Below are 21,385 nucleotides of genomic sequence, written 5' to 3'. Positions count from 1 at the left end.
TGGCCACAGAGCTCCCAAGGATACCTACATTCCATGGCAGTATTAAATAGACATTAAAGAAGAAAACCAATTCTACCTCCACAGTTTTGCAACTAGATTAATTCAGAAAACCTATCTGTAATCACTGATGAAAAAGCTCTCATCTCATATTCCTGCCAGAGTCCAGTGGTTTCAGGCCCAGAGTTAAAAAATTAATTTCTTGCAGCCCTGTGTATTAATGCAGATATCTCCCAGAGAAGGGGTATGGATGTGCCACTGACCTACTTGTACTGACATGGAGCAATCTATCCAAGGGAACTGGCTAAACAGAACATTTCTAGTCACAAATGTTTTACCTTGAAAAATAACATAAATCCAAGACACCCTACAAGTTGGACCTCATCCCATCCTAGAGCCTTGGGTTTACCCAAAACCCCAAAATCCCAGGAGTCCTCTTGCCTCTTGTTATTTTTGTCTGTTTGGATGAAAGCCCTAATCTGTATGGGATCTCCTATTTGTCTTACTCTTAATACAGTTCATAGAGCAGAAATCCAACTTGGCTCATAAGCATGGCTGGTTTCCACCTAAATGCACATGGAGACATTCTAAAGTCATGGGGACTCCCTGGCAGAAAACAACTGCTGGCTTGCTGCGTCAGAAAATCTCTGGCCCTCACTGACCACGAAGTATCACATCTGTGCTGAGACAGAAATGTTGTGACCCAAAACACCAGTTACAACTATCAATGGTTTTCCTACAGCAGATGGAGTTGATAACTTCATAGGGGGATGTATCACACATGGTTACAAATACACCTAAAAGCTCCTGAGATCCTCACTTATTTGCAAATAACAAAAAAGTTACAGCAATTCCTTAGGTTTCTGCTTCTGTTTAATGCTGAAGATTTAAAACTTTAAGATTAAGCACAGAAAGAAGAAAGAAGACAAATACCTGGTAAAAACCTGTTAACCTAAAATAAAGCCCTATGTACTAATTTGAGAAGAGGATTTTTCAGACACACCTACTGTTGAAATCTCTTCCAAGATTATGAACTCTTCTGAGTCCATAAAACAAGTAGCAAGTTTTGAATACTTCTTTTATAGCTTTAGAGAAAATGAGTAATGGAAAAATTCATCAAATGTCAGCATCATACAAATTAGTCAAATCATAACACAGAGTCAAGATATTGTTATGGGTAACACATTCCTGTGTATGACTTTACAACATTAAACTTTAAATATCCACAATTATTTGTCATTTCCCAAACTGTGAAACACTTTGGTACCTTGATTTTTCAAGGAGTCCACATCTTGTCATGGGCAGGGACCCTTTCCACTAAACCATGCTGTTCAAAAGCCTATCCAACATGGCCTTGAACGCTTAGAGGGATGGGGAATCCACAGCTTCTATGGGCAGCCTTGTTCCAGTACCTCCCACACGCAGTAAAAATGTCGTCCTTATATTCAATCTAAACTTACCATCTTTCAAGTTAAAACCACTGCCCCTTCTCTTGTCACTACAGGCCCTGGTAAAAAGTCTGTCCCCATCTTTCTTAAAAGCCCACTTCATGAGGTCCCCTTGGAGACTTCTCCAGGTTAAACAACCCCAGCCTTTTCAGCCTTTCCTAACAGGACAGGTGCTCTAGCCCCAGAATGAGACATCAGAAGTGACACCCAAATCCATCATGTTTACTGGTCAGACACTGGAAGGCGTTTCATTTCCATCTTATGGATGTTAAAACTCATGTAACATGCACACAAAGACAGAAGACACATGGTACACAGAGGAAAGAAACCAGGCTCTTGGAGGGCAAAGATACACCCTAGAACATCAAACCACTGGTTTGCTCCTGTTCACCTGCATCACTAACTTCAGCTCAATGACCTTCCTGTGTGCCACATGCTATCTCCTAATTTCAAAAATATTGACAAATTATTCTGAAGCAATTTAAGTAACCTGTACAGATAGTTGAGTCCATGGAAGCAAACACATTCTTACAGATACAAAAGTAATGACCAAATTTAGGTTTTTTGCCTAGAAATCTCTTATTCTTAGTTCAAATAACCACCTAGCTACTCATCAAGCTTTGCAACCTTTGCCTAGGAGTTTGAGCAAGGAAGACATTGAATTCCTCAGACTTTACTTTCAATGACTTGAAATCATAGAGTCATAGAATATCTTGGGTTGGATGGGATACCCAAGGATCATCAAAGTCCATCTCCTGAACTCCTCAAATTGTCTTTGCAACAGCCCATGGTTATCCTCAAGTGTCTGCAAGCTTGGCCTTGGTGTCCCAGTGAAAGTGATGTTGGGTTACCTCTTTTGCTTGTCTCAGAAGGCACCAATATCTACTCATATCCAGCTTTTACTGCTCCCCAGGTTGCCAAATGAGCTTCAGATGGCAGGGCTTGTCACCTTCCACTACCTACAGACCTCCAAGAGAACCTTGAAAGCATGACAAACTAAATCTGACAGGATTTTTAGTATATAATGTTTTACATTAGCCAGAGGAGCTATAGAAATAAAGCTTCTGGTCAGTCAATGCCCTTCTGTTTCCATTTACGGTTAAGAATGCAAAAACTTGATGGTAATTTCTTTCCCAAACTCTTCTCAGCCTGTTCCAATTTTGGGACATAATTCAGTCTAGTCAAAAATATTTTAAACAATGTGGTTTATTTATAATCGGAAAAGGCATCTTAGTAATCACCAAAATTACCAGAAGTTACTAAATTTAAAACACAATGACTGCATTTTCTTCTCTCCCCATACAGAGCAATAGACTGAGCACAAAATCTAAGCACTGCTGTACACAGCTCAACAGAATTCTCTCCCTCCATGAACAGCTGCAGACAAAGTCAGAAAAATAAACCTTTTTACGTTCACTAACCAACCAAAATGTGGTATTAGGAATGGTAAAGAATATGAAATAAGTAATCTATTTTATGTATAGTAGTTCACCCATACTTTATGAGTACTATCACCTATCCAAAACCATAACTGTGGAGGGAGATGTAGCCATGTTAATACAAATCATAAAAATAAGAAAGAAATCAGTTTTGCTTATGTCACATAAGAGTAAAAAGAGAAAGGATACTGCAAGTGTCTGTAAAATAAAGCAGCAGAATTGCAAAAAAGCAGCCATTCAAAAAGATAAGGGGCAAACTGAGAATTGTACAGGAAGACAGGCATTCACTAAACACATCATTTACTTGCAGCAGTCAGTATGGTAAGATGCTGCTGAAATCAAGAACTAAGAAAACTCCAAATTGGAATTACAGTAAAACTATCCATAAGTGTGTAAAAAGGCAAGCCAACTAGCAAACTCACATGAGAAAGTAAACTAGAAATGAAGGAGGGGCAAATCACAACTGTTGCCTGCTCACTGAAAGTTATTTTCCATTGTTTGAGGAATCTGCATCTGGTATTACCCATTCTCAAGAAAAAAATACACAACCCCCATAAAAACCAGAAATCTGTCCACACCTCCCCTAGAGCAACACTAGAAATGCTGAGTGACTTCACCACAGAGGTTTCTATGTTATGTGTAGTTTCTGGAGAACAGCCTGGTTGCACATACAAAACTCTCTACATTGCTCAGAAGTATCAAGAACACATAAAACCCCTTGGTTTACAGTGGGGTGGTTTGACCCTGGGTGGATGCCAGACACCCACCAAAGCTGCTGTACCACTCCCCTCCATAGGACAGGAAAATAAAACAAAGGGTTCATGAGTTATGGACTGGGAGAAATCACTCACCAAATACCATCACAGACAAAAAAGACTCAACTTGGGGATATTAACAGAATTTATTACTACCAAAATCAGAGCAGGACACTAAGAAGTAAAATAAACCTTAAAAACATCTTTCCCCCACCCATTGCTCCTTCCCAGCTCTACCTCCTCCCCAGAGTGGCACAGGCAGACAGGGAATGGGAGTTATGGTCAGTTCATCACCTATTGTTTCTGCCACCACTCAGAGGGAGGAGTCCTGCCTCTGCTCCAGCGTGGGGATCCTCCCAAGGGCAAGAGTCCTCCCCAGACTGCTCCACTGTGGTTCACATCACAGGATGCAATCATTCAGGCACAGCCTGCTCCATTGTGGGTCCCCCACAATGTCACTAACCCTATCAGGAAACCTGCTGCAGCGTGGGTTCCTCTCTCCACAGGTCTGCAGGTCCCTGCCAGGAGCCTGGTCCAACAGATTTCCCACAGGTTCACATCCTCCTCTCAGGCATCCACCTGCTCCAGTTTGGGTTTCCTCCATGGGCTGCAGGTGGATCTTAGTATCTCTGTGGATCTCCAAGGGGTGCAGGGGGACAACTGCTTCACCATGGTCTGCAGAGAAATGTCAGCTCCAGCACCTGGGGCAGCTCCTCCCCTCCCTCTCCACTGACCTTGGTGTCTGCAGAACTGTTCCTCATATGCTCACCCCACTGTTCTCTGGCCACAATTACTTCTGTGCAGTAACCTTTTTTTTTCTCTTCTTAAATCTGTTACACAGAAGTGTTACCTCCATTTCTGACTGTCTTGGCCTTGGCCAGTGGCGGGTTCACCCTGGAGCTGGCTGGCATTGGACATACTGGAATGTTCTGGCAGCATCTCAAAGAAGCCACCACTGTAGCCCTCCAGCTACCAAAACCTGGCTATTCAAACCTAATACATACAGAGAAATATTTGAGAAATTCATCAACAAATCAGGTGTTTGCCTGTTCCTTTCATAAGAATAATTATTTTTAATTTTAAAAATGCACAGTAAGCCCTGCTCATATTTCACGTTAACTTACTTGTTCTCAGCTGCAGTTGTTACAATACAATTGGGCAAATATAGCTATTAAAAGAATTTCCACAGCAAACTACTTCACATTCAAACTCCTTTTAATTCTTCTGACCTGGCCATTGTTGTTCACCATTAGAAGATGTAGTAAGCTAAGGAAGGGCCAAGGGCTCGTCTACCAAAGCAGCTACTCTTGAAAAGTTACTGCACTCCCAAATACTTATACCATGTTAAGCGCAAGAGGAGACCAGACTTGAAAAGAGACATAGGAAATGACTTGCCAGTACAGAACACCTATGCCTATGCCCTTGAAATTCAATGTGAGTTGCTGGTAATCATACAAATTTCCTTGTATTTTGTCTTTCAAATCTCTCTAAAGTTAAGGCGCTGCCTTGATAGACACCAGAAAATGTTTTTTTTATTCATAAATGTTCCATTTATGAATATGTCATAAAAGCATGTCACGCATGAGACTGTCACTAGAACACTTTACAGAGAAAAAATTTAAGTACTTAAATTGCTTGTACCTAGTATGCTTCACCAGAAGTCACTTTAGCTTGTGGTTCATTTACAAGCTACACACACAAAAAATCAATCTGATAAGTGGAGAACAGGTGGAGAGCTGGCATTACAAACTCTTGAGACCCATTCAGCACTTGGCAACCTACTCCAAACCCTCCCTGCAATGCTATTTTTCATCTTTTATCACTTAAAATTTATCTTTAGTCTGTCTGGATGGATGACATAAAGGTGGGAGCTAGCATTTAACACACAGCCATGCAAAAAGACCAGGCACTTAAGCACCAACCTAGTTGAAACTTCTCAAATAAGCTCTTGGACAAAATCCCAATGAAATAGATATGCGCTATTCCAGAGGCTCCTGATGTTGAAGAGCCTGTTTGAACTGTCTGATCAGCTTCAAACACCTACATTTTTTAATAATGCTGTTGTGTACATACAAAATATCAATGGCAGTCCAGAGAAAGAATATAAAGCAGCTCGAGAATAAACTGAATGAGCAGAACTAGAACTCAATTGATTTGATTTATAAAAGAAAACCCCAGTATACTATTTTTTTTAGCAAGGCAGACATAAGCATCAAAGGAAGGCAGTGAGTTCTTTCCTGAAAAATCTGTGATAAAAGACACCAAATGCTAAAATAAGCAATATACATATTCTTTTTTATAAGATTTATACTGAAACAAAAGGGACATTTTTTAAAACTTGTATTAGTGTCCATGTTTACAAACTCATGAATAGATCAGCTGTACTGGGGGGCAAGGGATACACAAAAAACAATATACACCTTTAATTTGTTTCTACATATAAAAAACCAACAACAAAGCCATGTCTGCATGTTTGCACAAATGGTCTGACAGATTAGACATGAGATCTAATAACAGCTGGGGAGGAGACAAACCTTCAGGAAATAAAGATAATTTTGCTGTTTGTACAGAATAAGTCAGCCAGAGTCAGACACACATTACACCACAACAATTAGCAGAAATTTTCCAGAGCCTTAGAAACTACTTTATGTCTGTAAAAACACTGTGGCCTTAACAGTTGAGGCAGTAGGTGGAATAAAGGCAGACAGGCTGATATTAGTCACCTCCTCAGCACCTCCACGTAAACTGTCCTCACTGTCTTAAAGCCTGCAGTCTGCAGGAGCATGGGCACATAAATGCAGCACCTATCACCACAACTGGTTTTAACTTGCTGTTTAACTTATTTTGTGGTAGTCACTTCAGGAAAACATATATGAGATACCTTCAGTCAACAACCAATCCTGCATTTTCCCTTTTTTCTCCTACTTAAAATAATCCAGCTTTATGAAGTCATCATAGTTCTTTCAGCTTTCTGCAGTCTAAGATTTACACGTCATGAACCTCATCTTTCATCTGACCTTGTAAAAGCCTCCCAAGAACCCCCTCCCAAGCAGACTTCCGAAGCTCAAGGGTGGGACTTAACTTTGCCTTACAACTACATCAGCGGTAGGATGGCCCTACAGCTTTATTTTTTACCTATCATGTGACTGTGCCCAAGGTAGTACCTCCCCTCTGCGGGTAACATGACACAACACAGGGACAATTCAGGGTCCCCAGTGGCAGACGGACGGGCTCCCCACACTCCTTTAATGCATGGGGCTGTGCCCGCGGGTACATGTGCCTGCTTGTGCAGACTGGTGACACTTGGATAGGTCTCTGACAGGCAGGCACACCTAGGTTCGGGTCAGACTGCATTTCCCACAGGCCGCAGCTGCCGCTCCTTGTCCCGGCACGACTCCCGAGTCGTCAGAAGGATGCCCTCTAGTGCGGGAAGGGCGCAAGGCCTTTTCCAATTCTGCCACATCACTGAGTATCAATGCAAAATTACTCACAGCAGCTGAGGCAAGGCACGGTGAAGGGCTGGCTCAGGCTCTAAGGAAAGGACTGGAAGGCAACCGTCAAAGACAAGAGGAAAAAAACCTGTTCAACAGAACAAAAATCTGATCTCTCTGTTCCCAGCTGAATAGCAACCACTAGGAAATGGACATGAGTCAAATGCCAGTGCACTGGCTTCTAGTTAGTTTCTGCATGATAAACATCTTGCGTATCAACACTACAATCTCAAATTCATGAATCCTTTCTACTGAACTTAAAACTGCAATATGCCAAACAGTAGTTTTAACTGTCTCTGTAAGTAAATATGCCATTTATTTTGTTCACTATAAATTAAGAACAGTATTCAAACCTCAGACATTTTCCCTCTACTGCCATGCAGGGCTGGCGATCATCAGACCAGAGGGACCTGTATTTTAAGAACAACATTGAGGACCTGAGTCAGCCAGTGTTGTTCTTGCTGAACTACAGCATTCACAGAAAGCAAACACCATAACCAGATTTGTTTGAACTGGCACATATTTTAGGTTTATTATTATTTTACAGTATTCTCACATCTCTCATTAATATTAACTTTTATTCCAAATTGACAGCATAACTTCCTGCAAAGGCAGTGGCTGTGATGTACAGAATTACACTAGCATATGAGTAAAAGAATACTGTGCCATTACAGATGCATCTAATACACTGAAAGAGAATGCTTTTCTTGGTTTATTACTAAGCTTAGTATAAAGAGTACATGAATAAGTACATGTTAATAAGTAAACTAATGGCTGACTAAAGCATTAAATACCCCAGATGCTTCTGCAGATATAATTACAGTCTATATGTTTAAAAGACATATCCCAAACAAACTAATCTTGCAAACTGGAACAGAAGATACTTTTAATGAGAATTTATCTTCACCTTAAAGACCAAAGCCAGATAAAACCTGCCTTCTGTATAACACATCCTGAGAACTGTAGAGCCCAGCCTGAACCAGACATGTCCCTAGCTACTGCATCAATGCCATGGGTTTTTGATGCTTACACAAGGAGAGAGTTTCTGGGGGCCTAAGCCCAGGAGCCCACGGCTGTAGCCTGCAGCGCAAGGCTTTGCAAGGGAATGTGGGCCACCATGGGTACCACCAAGCTCCCTCACTCCTAAAACAAAGGCATTTGTGAGAAAAGGCTTTATAACATTTCATCATTCCCAGCATCCTTTTCCCTTAAATGCTTCTCTGTCACATTAGATTAGAAAAGGAAAACAAACATGAAGGCAAACGAGAGAGATTTTGGTTGGCAGGCTTCTCGTTATTCATTTACTGTTTATTATTGATTTTTGTGCTTGTGCACAAGGATCACGTGTGCACTGGAAAGAGGACGATGGTAATGTACAGAGGGCTGTGTATACCAGGGAGCTTGTGGACAGAGCAGCTGTCTGTGGGCTCTCTGTGGCTGGTTTTTGGATTGTTGGTTGTTTATTTTAGACTAAGAAAGTCTCCAGTGTTCAGCCTGGACTAAATCACAAACTCCAGCTCTACGGGTCCTCTGCCAAGATGCAAAGGGGTCATAACCCAGAGGGGAAGAGCTGAGATGCTGGGTGATCCCCAGGGTGGGAGCTCTCCTCCCAGTGAACCAAGCTGGGTCGGCATTCACAGCCACGGAGCCCCCTTACAATAACCGAGGGGCGGCTGCTCTCACTCACACCAACAGACAACATGGGCCATCACAGCCCACAGCACAGGCAGGAGCATGGCAGCACCCAGACCCACACACTGCTGCCATCCGGCAACAGGAACTCCACTGCACCTAGGGAAGAATGGATTTGTAAGGAAGATATTGTAGGATATTTATTTCAAGCCTGTATTACTTCCTCACCTAAGTAGCAAACAATGCCAATTAGTCCCACTCATCACTGACTCTGCACCCCAAATGATAAAGGTGTAGCCTCAAACACAAGGAGGACAGCACTGTAGTTTATTCTATATATATTATTAACATAAATATAAAATATAATGTAATATATAAAAATATATTTTGTATATATCATATAACATATTTTATCTATTACTGTATATATTGCTCAGAAACAAAAATAAAAACAGTCATCCAACAACAGTATTGTTCCATAATCAGTCACTGCCAGTTTGAATGTGGCCTGAAGAAAAACTGGGATTTTCAGATCTACCTGACTTACAGAAGAGTAGAATAGTACTTGAAGCACTGAAAGTTTTCAGTGAGTGATTTATTAATTACTGCGTTTGGCTTATGTCATGCAAAATTCATCACACTGTCAGAAAGCCTACAATACCTTGTAAAACTGAAAATTTATATTACAACTTCAAGAGTTATAAAAATGTGTGGCAAGAGAACTGATTAAAAAAAAATTCAACATAAAAGCAGCTAAGAAACTTTGCTGATTAGGTTTAAATAGGTCAACTTCTTTTCATGCTAAATGCCTTAACCTGCACTGTCATCAGTTCTCAGTGTCTTGATACCTGTTGTGTTTCAAATCCAGGAAGGCAGCAAATGTGCAAACTTATTTCAATTGCTGGGATGTGTATGAGAATCATTCATGCTATATACCCTCTTCTCTTGAGACTAATGCAAAAAAAAACTCTTGGGGCAACATTATAATTTCCTTAATTCAGTAGGAACTTTACCAACTGCTTCAAGGAGACCAGAATTGCAACACAGTTTTTCTCAAAATAATAATGGAAAGTTAATTTCAGTTTCACCTCATGATACCAGTCTATCAGCTAAGGCCTTCAAATAAAGCAATATCAGCCTTGAACAAGTAACACCTGCAAGACCCGGGACATTCAAAGATTTCCCTCTGCTCTGGTGAGGACAAAAGGCAGAGAAATTAAACTATATCTGAAAAAGTCAGACTAAGTCATAAGATCTGTATAAAAACAGCTAAAATAGATCACAAACCAAATCCAACAAACCAAGACTATTTCAACAAAAGAAATAAGGACACGGCAAGGTAAAAAGCAGGATATTATAGTTTCCAAAGTGAATACTTACATCATTTTTGAATGGGAACAAAACTGCTGAATGTGGAGGGAAAAAAAATTGAAGGGTAAGAAAAGAGACACTGTGACAGGGGAAAGTGAGATATAATTCAAAGGACTTAACACGTTCAAGACATGGTTAAGTGTAAAATTAAGGGAATGTACAGAAAGCAACTTGCTGAAGGAAATTACACTTGTAAAAGCAAGCCCCATATTGAGACAGTTTTAATGAATGTTTCAAATCCCTCAAATTATGCCAGAGTACTTCATATTTCTGTTTTTTAAATGCACATCCAAGCTACTGAGAATTTTTAGGACAACAATAAATTGAGCAATGGAAGTACATGAAAAAATAGGATGAAACACAAAATAAATAAATCATGACAGACCAATCAGATGTGCCCCTTTACTGAAAATATTCAGTTCTCTTACCAAGAAAAATGTGGAGCTCTAAACTGTCTGGATTTAAGTAAAGTACTGACAGTGCTATAGAAAGCTAGTTAAAACAGGAGATGGAGAAATCTGCAGCCAATCTGGATGGTGTGGAGAGCACATGGAGCTGCCAACTGAGCCTTACAGAGTATTTTCATTACCAAAACCAGGAGGTGCAGAAGGCAGGGAGCTGCCAAGGACACCATATCAAAGTTAATGGGGCAAAAGGCAAGGAACCAGCAAGGAAAACTATTTTCACTGGAAGGTGAGAAGGATTAATTACACTATATAAGGCAGTTAGTGAAGCCTTACCTAGGCATATGACGGAGAGTGTACAAACCCAGTTATGAAATGGCCAGAAAACGGAAAGAATAAACTACTACCAGCAGAATCAAGGATATACAGCAGTTTTAGGAGAACAAACGAGGACAACCCAATTGACTCAATCTTTTAAGGAATGGACAGGCAGGAAAAACCCCACATGAGTGCACTGGGAACCAGTCTTCATGGTGCTGCTGCTGCTTCTGCAGGTAAAGGAGAGAGCTGTCACAAGCACAAACATGTGCAAGCCAGCCACAAATACATCTACGTCAGAGTGAGATCAAAGCTTCTATCCATGAGAATTGTCAAGTTCTGGAAAATAAAATCTTTCATTGCAGCAGTTTATGGGAAGATAATGTAAAATATGACTGTGTATTTGAGTCAGGACCCAGAGAGGTCTGTACATCTCTCCAGTGCCACAGAGCACAGCCTGGATATACTCCTCACAGGAGGACATCAAGGGTGGAAACTCCACCTTCTGCAGAGCTGCTGACAAAACACTCTGAGGAAACCCTGTGGCTCAGACACCTGAGGAAACCCTGGAGCAAATCAGAGCTCCTTGGGACTTGTGTTCCCCACAAGACTATGTGGCTTTTGGGGTGACTGCTAACACAGCTGTCATCAGCACTTTTAAGCAGTAAACTCTTGACAAGAATTTCTGGGAATATGTAGAACAATATGAACTGCTAAAGTGATTCACTTGTGCTTGTACCAATCCTCCTTTGTCCTGTGACCCAATGAACAGGATAGTCAGACACAGGGACCAGAAGGCACTTTATAACAGCACAGCACAATACAGGAGACTACTCCGAGCACGCAGATAAATCCATCAAGTCAAGCACTACAAAGAAGACACTTCTGGCTTCTAAGATCAGTAATTGTGCATTGCTGCAGCCCTGCACAAGACCTCCTCAGGTCCTTCTCTTCACAGGGAGGGCTCATCAGCTCAGCTGCAGCATCCGGCTGCTGCACAAAGTTGGCTTCTGCTCAAGAAGTATCTTGAGCCTCACCCCGGGACTCTGTGTCCCCTTGTCCCCTGCACAGGGGACGGAAGGCCAGCTGCAAGCCTTCTCTGACAGGCTCTGGTTTAACCTTCTCTTGGAAAACTGAGGAAATGACTTGCCTGAGACTCTAAGCTGAGATTTGTGTAAAACATACCAGATGTTTTACACTTGATAGCAGATACACTGCTATCAAGTTAACTTCAGTATTAAAAATAGCAAAAGAAATTTCACATGGAAGATTAAGTGCATTAGAGGATCATATAACCTTGCTTCAGACCAAGCCACGCCGTAAACAATTTTCAGCCCTCAGCATAAACATACAGGACATGACACGAAAACATTTAGTTATGTCAAGTTCAACATCTATGACATTCTCAGATTACAGGCATATTTTCTTGAGAAATAAATGGCCACCTTACAAAATAAGATGACGAGGATGACAACAACATTTCTTGTGCTTTAAATTTGATCTCTGAGTGTCTTGCCACTGCACACAAGATCCTGCATTTCAACCTAACATTCCTGACATTTAATAAGCCAAGTTTATTTGTAGAAAGTGAGCTGGAAATTAGTTCTCATGGTTGCAGTTGGCACACTACACAGAATAGGAATGTTAAAGATGACTGCATTTCATTTTTGCCCTATAGCTTTCATCCTTCTAATTGGTATATTTAAGTGACTTAATCGCTTAAGCAATGAGTCTACCACAGTGACAAATCTCCAGTTTAGACTCCACAATAATAAATCTTTGTCTTCTCTCAGCAGCTGGCGAGGTTTGATTTGGACTTTGAATTTAGGTCCTTTCCTCAAGCTTAACAGTTACAACTTGTTTGTTCTGTTTGCTGAAAGCGTGACATTAACTCTTGTCTTTAAATGCATTATTGCTGCTTAAGCTTAGTGTTCTTGGTGTTAAAACTGGTTGCCCTTCTGCAGTGCCCAACTAAGACACACACAAAACAATTCCAATTAGCCTGTGCTGGGATTTCACAAAGCAACTTTAACTCATTAGTATTTACACAGCATCACTGGTCCACATGACACTTCACAGACATGAGGACAAACTGGAGTTTATAACACAACCCTTCAATAGATGCCTTCAGTGCCACAAAGAGCTAATTTAAAAACAGGTGGAAGGAGACTTCAGCCACCCTCTTCAATAGCCAACAGAGGAGTAACATCCCCACAAACACCTCATAGTCTGTCCACAGGACCAGGATAGGCACTGTACATTCCTGAAACGGCTCTGGTAAAAAAAGGCAAAACTCAGGTGCGATCATGAAACCACAAGAGGAAAAACTACCTTCAGGCAGAAACGACTGGGGACTCTATCTCCCATATTGCTACAGGCTCTCTGCAGTACCTTAGCAAAAAACTTAGGCCAAAGTCTTTGAGAAATCATGCATATTAATTACCAGTGCAGTAAAGCCCTGGGCCTATGCTTGTGGAACAAACTAAACCACTGAAGGTTTGCAGCATCAAGGTCTCATTTCACTTTGCCTTAGTTCTCCCTGTACAGTTCAACAGAACTCTCAGGTGTATTCAACATTTTGACATGCATCTAGAGCAGGGCCTGATATTGCTAAATATAAAATACCTTCTTAAATAACTAATCTTGGATTAAAAAAGGGTGAATGCTGACTTGTTGTAGCAGCCACACAAAAGACTTCATTAGCTTCTGACAGCAATGTCCATTCCTTCAATCCAGAAGAAACTGCTTTGGCCCTCCAACCTAAGTCACCACTTAAGTGGTTTTATTTGCTTTACCACTTGCCAACAAGACAAATAATTCTCCCTTAAGCACAGAGCTTGCCAGCTGACTGAACAACACACAAAAACCTTGGACTCGGCGGGGACTACTCTCTGGCATGCACACAAAAGTCCCGGCACATCTGGGACTATCAGAGCCTCTGTGCACAACATACCTGCACGCCACCAGCAAGTGCTTTTAGCTGGGTCTGGGGCTTTTTAAACCTCAGCATGATATTGTTTTAACTAGTCAGCTCTCCTGTTTACTGTGGGCCATTAGATTTCACTCCCAGTTTCCCCACTGAAGAGCCTGGCAATCCTCATTACCCTGAGAGTCTTAATAATACAAGAGCCAAAGATGGAGAGGCATAATATCTTTTGCCCTATCAGCTGGGTCCCAAAACACATCTTTAAAAATCTCTTATAAAAAACAACTCAGATGTGCATTCCTCTCTGGGTTCAGTTTGCAGCCACCTCTTTTTTAAGATCTGTCTTCCCTATATTAAAGGCTACTTTAGTACCTACTACTTTCTTCCCACCACAGAGTTTACAGCATAACCTCTCCATTACAGAAAGGGCACTGCACACAGCATGTCTCACAGCCAGGCTGCTTCTTCAGACCGCTGATGATTTGGGCCCCAATTCTGACAAGTTAACATGAATTTTACCTCCATATATTTAGGAAGCTCACTATATGTTTGTCAACTAGATTAAAGCTCTTACACCTCCTTAGCTACTATCAAGTAACTTCTCTGTAATTAGATAAACAGCTTGAGCTTCTTTAGGCTTACAGTGTGGTTTTGCTAGACTCTCCATAGCTCCTTTCAGAGAATACATTTTAAAACACAGGCAGGTCATTCCCTCCAAAATCCCTGTTTTATGAAACATCATCCTCCTAATTCCTGCTAGGTGCTCCTCTCAGGCAGGCATCATGACCTTCTATCTTTCATTTAATGTACAGCCTTGGCATAGGTTTATGTATTTTTCTCTCTCTTTTCAGTCCTTGAGGCACTGACACAGTTAGCACTTATTTTGTCTTTCACAAATGCAAATTTATGATCTGGATTTTTGCATTTGCTTGGCAAAATAACCACAAAAAAATATCTATTTTAAGTTCTTTATTTAACTTAGAATGGTGGTATTTTTGCAGCCACTCAGACAATTAAGACCTATGATCCCTGTGAATGATGGGGGGCTTATGTTCTTTCGAGCTAAATGTGTCCAGGCACTCAGTGGATGCTTTGGGAAAATCCCAGTACACATGTGCAGTTTTAGGAGCATTTTGGCAGATTTTCATCAGCACACAGAGGACATCAGACTTCAGTTAGAAGCTGACAGTACAGCTCCATGGTTGTATATAGGTCAGTGTTACAGTAAGCTCACTCAAGATTTTATCAAAAATTATTTTGAAGGCTCTGGCTTACACATTTCCCCTGAAATACTGACTGCAAATCTTCTAGAGCTTTTGCAATAAGAAAGTCAATTTCTAAAACCAGTATTTTCTAAAAACCTTGCATTTCCTACAAACTTCGCTCTGTTTCCAGCATCTGATGCTGACTGAAAAATTTAGCTCAACCAAAAAGTCAAGCTGGTGAAGAAATGACAAAATTCGTAGAAAACAAATATCATTGGGCATTGATCCAGCAAGTTTTGATATGGCTTTTCCCCCAAGAATCTCCAGTTTAATCTACAAAGATTTGTCTACTTCCTGTCAAAAGTAACATACTACATTGAAGCACATCATAATCTCTTCCATAAAAATTAAAGGGAGAGTTTCCAAGTGTACCATGATGAAAATACACATGCTTAAAACAGTTAAAACCTGTTTTATAATAACCTCCTGAATATTAGCCTACAGCAGTAAAAACTAATTTTTGCAAAACCCAAAAAGGCAGACCAAAAAACCCTCTAACATCCAAACCCTGAATGGAGGCTCAGCAGCAACTACAAATGTAGTAATGTGATATAACTGAAGATAGGGGTTAACAGTTATGAAAACACTGCTTACTTTAATCCCACTAAGTAGAAAATAAGATCAGTATGTAGTAAATATTTAATTTAAATTCTAAGAAATGCAAAAATTAATGCAAGTGATTTTGGGTCAGCGAGCAAACTATCTATCTGTAGCTAATTCTGTGAATTTCGTATGCAGGATTGATGCTGACCTTGACAGAAGTGGCCATGCGTTTGAAATTTTACTTTGAACAGTCAAGTTCTAAAAACTACCCCAAACAAATCTACATGGCACTTGCAGGGAGTTAAGAATTCTTCCATCTCCTTTGGTGGCATGAGAGTTTTGCTCCAGTTCTCTGTTGACTTGCCCACCACCACACTCACTTCTGTAGCTCGCACAGCAGATGCTTACAGGGAAACCCATCACAACGAGGGCAGATTGCTTTGAAGAAAGACCAAACAACCACCACTGAGTCTGCAAAACTAAAACTAAAACTAACTGTGCTTCAGTTTTTCTTAAAAGAAAGAATCTGTTCACTGGTTTTCAAACTATTTGAAACTCCTTGGCCTTTGTCAGGTTAATGTTTTCCAGCCCTCATGATTAACTGCACTAGGTTAAATTTATGAAGGGGAACAATACCTCCTGACCGGCTGTCAAGATGCTATCACAGCAAACACACCGACAGGCGGTGGCTTCAGAGGCCGAGCAGGCACTGGCAGCCCCAGCCCCTGCAGCCGTGCCCCCCAGCCCAGGGAAGACACACTCCCAGGTGTCCAGTGCCCAAAAACCCCTTCTGTCCTAAGGGTGGTTTTATTATCACAGCCTGCACACGCGCAGCTCCACACGGCCAAATTATCAGCAGCAGGGAGAAAGTGAAATTAGTTCAATTTTAATAACAGGCAAAAGTTTTCTGCTCTTACTTGAATTTGAGACCATGGGAATGAGAAGTTCTTTCTCACACTGCAGCTTTTTGGGGCACATTACACTAATGTGCAGTATAGATCTGCAGAGTCAGGAAGCCCAGAAAGGGAAGATCAGAAAGAGGGCCTTGCTCCAGCACAGCTGAATAATAATACTCCACAGACACCAAGAGAGCCAGACTCAGCCCACAGCTCATACCCGTGTATTTATTTTTTGCACTTTTAAGAAATCAATTTATCTGATTTCTCTACCCTCGGCAAGCCAGAGGTTCCCTCCTGTCTGCCTTGTCACAAGCCAGTCATACTTAATGCTCTGGTCATTAAATCCATCTTTCTGTTGCACTTTGAAAGGATAAATAAAATCATCAGAAACTGTTTAACTTCAATGCCTCTTTCCTTCTTAGGATTTGACTAGAAATCCAAATTCTTATGTCAGGAAAAACAAGCACATTTTTAGAAGAGGTGTGTCTTGGTTCAGATTAGTGTGGCATTCAGAAGTCATGCAAGTGCCAACATGGAAAGAAAAGACAGCATGTTATATAAAATAGACATGTTTAATTATTTTGGAATAAGATGGTAACAGCCGCTTCCTCAACTGCTTATTCTGTATTTAATATTCTAGCCTGGCATATTAAGTGTGCTTTCTTGCTTCCTGGCTAATGGTATGGTACAATAGTTCAAACTCTCCTATTCATAATTTTATTATTCAATCTGGATATCAAACCTTAAAAAATTAAATAAAAAAATAAACCACATGAAACACCACAAACAGACTTAACATTTTTATATTACAGACTAGATTTCCCTTTGGGTATATCACAGTAATGTACTCCACTGAGGACACTGGAATTATGCTTGGCCAAACTGAGGACCTTCAGCCGGGGAGCTCACTGAAACACAAAGGATGACCAACACGCACTAATGCTTGAGTGTGCACATTTGTACAACATTGAAAGAGGGGAAAAAAGACCCCACAGTTCTTACTCAGACTTTCTGATACAAGTAACCAACCACCCATCTATTTGGTGAAACCACCTGCAATGACTCTGACTGCTAGTGGTGCACAGCTTGCTGCCCTGTCCTTGCCAAAAAGCAATTTAAGGCTGCATGAACACTTGTGATTCCTATTTCACCACTGGATTTGAAGACTTTCAGACATGCAAATCCCACAGGCTCATTTATCAGCTGATTCAAGTTTGCTACAAATTAACACCTGATTATGACAAAATTGAGTTTGCCCTCTTCTTCTAGTCATCAATTCTTGTAATTCATTATTAAAAGGCCATTTCTTTCTCTCTCTCCATGACAATACTGCCTTACTGTAATCTTATTCTGATGCTTCTCTCCAGCCCCGGAATCATTTTTCCACTATCTTCTCCAGCTTTTCCACTTCCTTTCCTTTCAGAAATACTAACACTAGCTATGGGAAAACAAAATCATACAGCAGTAGCAAGCACCAGGCTCTTGTGGCGGGTGCCCTCCCATACATACCACACTAGTCCTTCATATCACAGCAGCACTCTGTGGGCTCTTTTTAAGGTGTCTGATCTAAATCTCTAAAACCTTTCTAAATCACTACTTCATGAAGTACAAACTATACCTGTGGAACCATGTTTTTTTAACTGGCTGCCTAAGCCTGCCTCTGGTGGTACAAAAAACCAGTTTGTTTGACCTCAACTCACCAACAGATCCAGCCTGTTCTGCGAAAATACCCACTTCTTAAATCACCCTACTATTTCTTTATGTCACATAGAAGTTTTAGTAGCAACATTTACACATTTATTTTCACATCACTGAAACTGATGTGATTGATATCATATCATCAGTTGTTGTGGTACTTCATGATCAACCTTAAACTAATGGCAGTAGAATCCAACTGTAATCAGCTGGGGGGAAGACAGTCCACAATAAATTAAATCTGTTTTAATTCATTCACAAAAGTTTTGAAAAACTAAATAAAACAAAAAATGATCATGTTATTACTGGTATTAATTTTTAATAAATTCCATTTAGAAACAGATGATGCATAAAGACCATGCTGTGCCTATCATTCTCCCCAGTAACTCATTTTTATCAGGCACTTTGGGACTTTCATCAGCCTTTTTAAACTCCTCAAAGATTTCATACTGTCATTTTATTTGCATTTTAAGACATTTCAGTAAACCCCAAGATGACTCAGCTGGAGTAACATTTCAAATGAGAAAGTGCATCAAGAATTAGTTTGTTCAAACTCAGGAAGAAATCAGAGGGGGTTGATTAGGTCTCAGATGGACGCCTGTGATTTTTTGCAAGAGCGAAAATTATAATATAAAGCATTCTGACATTTCTCCTTGACAAGCATGGCCTGCAGTGTTTACCTGGAATGTACGCATGACAAAAATTATTAAGAGCAACAAAAATTACTTCCTGTTCTAATCAGCATGTGGTAATGTCAAAAGAAACAGGATCTTGTCCAAAGACATATTGTGAAAATTTGACCAAAATTGCATTTGAAGTTTATAATTTATAAATGCAATTTATAATTGCCTTTATGCTTAAAGTGAAAGCTGCCTTATGCTGAATCTTTTTTTTTTTTTTTTTAATTCTTCTTTGATGCTGGAATTGCCAGAGGCTTATCAAATGAAAACAGCCCAGAGGCATGGGTGAAAAACGCTCAGATGACGTTTGACTTCCCAGCAGCAGGGATGCCACATGGGTTACATCTCATCTGCCCCAAAACTAATTTGTCGTCTCCAGCATGGGATTGGGAGGGTGGAGGGGCCAGAAATTAAATTATGAAAGTAGATGGGTAGGAAAAATAAGCAATTACAAGATAAAGCCATAACTGCCCAATCCAGACCCGCTAACAGTACGTAAGTTACTGCTGATTCAGTACAGCAGCGGCACACTACCTGAGCGAGTCTGAGCAGCCAAAGCAAAGTCCATTGCAACAGCGATAATCTTCCAGCGAACTTACACTCTCATTATTTATTATCTTTCAGAAAAAGTAGCTGAGATCTAATATTTATCAGAAACACAACTGAAGTTTTAATCTTGGTTATTAAGAATGCTTGAGTGCTATATGAACAGAATAAACAGCCTAAGCCAGGACTCCAACACCCGAGGGGGCGGCGCTGGGCGCTCCCTCACGGGCACCCCCGGCTGAGCCACCCCCGGGGCAGGGCAAGGGGGCAGATGATCACAGCCTACCTGTGCTTAAATTGTCATTGATCTTCAGCGGCACCCTTAAGATGTAGACTAGGAAGAGCATGATGAAGAACCACAGCGTCCAGAGATAAGTCCAGGACCAGACGATGCAAGACTTGAGCTGTTCCAAAAAGCCCGTCCCAGCTTCAGCCATGTTTTTTGGAGAGAAAAGAGGAGGAAAAAAAAAAAAAAAAAAAAAAAAAAAAAAAAAAAAAAAAAAAAAAAAAAAGGAGGGGGGGGGGGACGGAGTGTGGGGGGAAACCAACGCAAACGCTGCTCTCTACTGCCACGAGCTCTCAGCGTGTGTTTGTGGGATGGTTCACCCTCTCTCGCTGGCCGGGCCGCCTCTCCCCCGCCCGCCACACGCACCGCCCGCCGGGCGCTGCGGGTGCCCCCGGGGCGCTGCCGGCTCTGCCCCCGCTCGCCGCCGCGCCCGCCGAGCCTCGGCGAGGGCTGGCCCGAAAAAATGGATTCCTCCGAGCTCCCCTCTGGCCGAGCGGGTGGGGACGTGCTGCGGTGGCAGCGCCGGACCTGCCCCCAGCCGCACTCGGCCGCGCCCCGCGGCTCGGCCCCTGCGCTCGGCGCCCCGGCCCTGCCCGCTCCCGCCCCGCCGCGGGAGCGCCGCGGGAACGGCGGCGTGCGGGGGCCACAGAACGGCGGCACGGGCGGGCAGAAAGGCCGTGCAGCTTTTTCCCCCCACGTCTTTACGATTTTGAGCAATGATTGCTGGCAGCATTTTCACCGCGCAACAGGACTTTAAGCCTAAAAAGCGCTCGCGTAGGATGTTTTTTTTGCTTTTGAGCTTCTTGCTGGGATAATGAAACAGGCACAGAAGTCCCTGCGTGCGTGTGTTGGTGTGTACAGTGCCCAGCAGAGTCCTGAACTGCAAAACTCTCCTCCTTGGAAGATAACTGTATAGCGCAATAAATGAGTGGGAAGGGACCCATACCTACTTCCACACCCCCCGCCAAGGGCAGGGAAGACACCCACTAGATATGTGTCTCATTCAAGTAGTGTCAGTAAAGCATAAACTTCAAGTCAGTAAATTGTACTTTTGAGAAATACATTTTGCTTCTTCCATGAATGACGTAATGACGTATTTATTCATGAAACAAGATTTGACAGCAGAATGTGATAAAAATTCAGGTCGGCAAACACGGCTGAACCCTTTTTTTTTTTTTTTTTTTTTTTTTTTTTTTTTTTTTTTTTTTTTTTTGTGTGTGTGTGTGTGTGTAACACAGCTTACAAACATTTAGGTAAATATGCACCACATACTGCAATTTGTTTGGATCTCCTGTGTTTCCACAATCTGTATCCAGTGGGATAAAACTCTCCAGCATCTTAAGAAACAGGTTTTATTTATAAACTATTACCAAAAGAAAAAAAAATACTTGAAAATTTCTCCAACTGGTAGTAACCAGTCCGACCTGAGATTTTCTAGTCTGCCAAAGAAATAGTCATCACAGAGAAAAACATAGTAGGTTTCCTATAATGTTTACAATACCCAAAAGCATTAAACAAAAACAAATCTGTAGCTGTACAAATTGATACCTTCTCATGGTAGCAAAGGCATGAAATTTGTTCTTCCAGACTACTGCAGGACTTGAAGATGAATGAACACTGGCTGTATCTTCTGCATGTGATAGTGACAGGATCTTCTGATTAAGGGACCACGGTCCCCATATAAGAATAT

At 41.4% G+C, this 21,385-nt stretch overlaps 1 protein-coding gene across 1 annotated transcript in view; it reads right to left on the bottom strand.

The window, feature by feature from the left end:
• The window catches only part of ST7 (suppression of tumorigenicity 7), a 133,173-nt gene extending 113,107 nt beyond the window's left edge, over positions 1 to 20,066 (bottom strand). Inside the window, exon 1 of the mRNA XM_053978197.1 lies at positions 19,696 to 20,066. Coding sequence (XP_053834172.1) covers positions 19,696 to 19,846 — 151 coding nt within the window. The 5' untranslated portion in view covers positions 19,847 to 20,066. The remainder of the gene's footprint in view (positions 1 to 19,695) is intronic.
• Between the last annotated feature and the right edge of the window lie 1,319 nt (positions 20,067 to 21,385).

The sequence above is a fragment of the Vidua macroura genome, chromosome 5, assembly GCF_024509145.1.
Source record: "Vidua macroura isolate BioBank_ID:100142 chromosome 5, ASM2450914v1, whole genome shotgun sequence".
Taxonomy (NCBI): domain Eukaryota; kingdom Metazoa; phylum Chordata; class Aves; order Passeriformes; family Viduidae; genus Vidua; species Vidua macroura.
The sequence above is the reverse complement of the archived record's forward strand: the minus strand, read 5'-3'. Positions and strand labels throughout refer to the sequence as shown.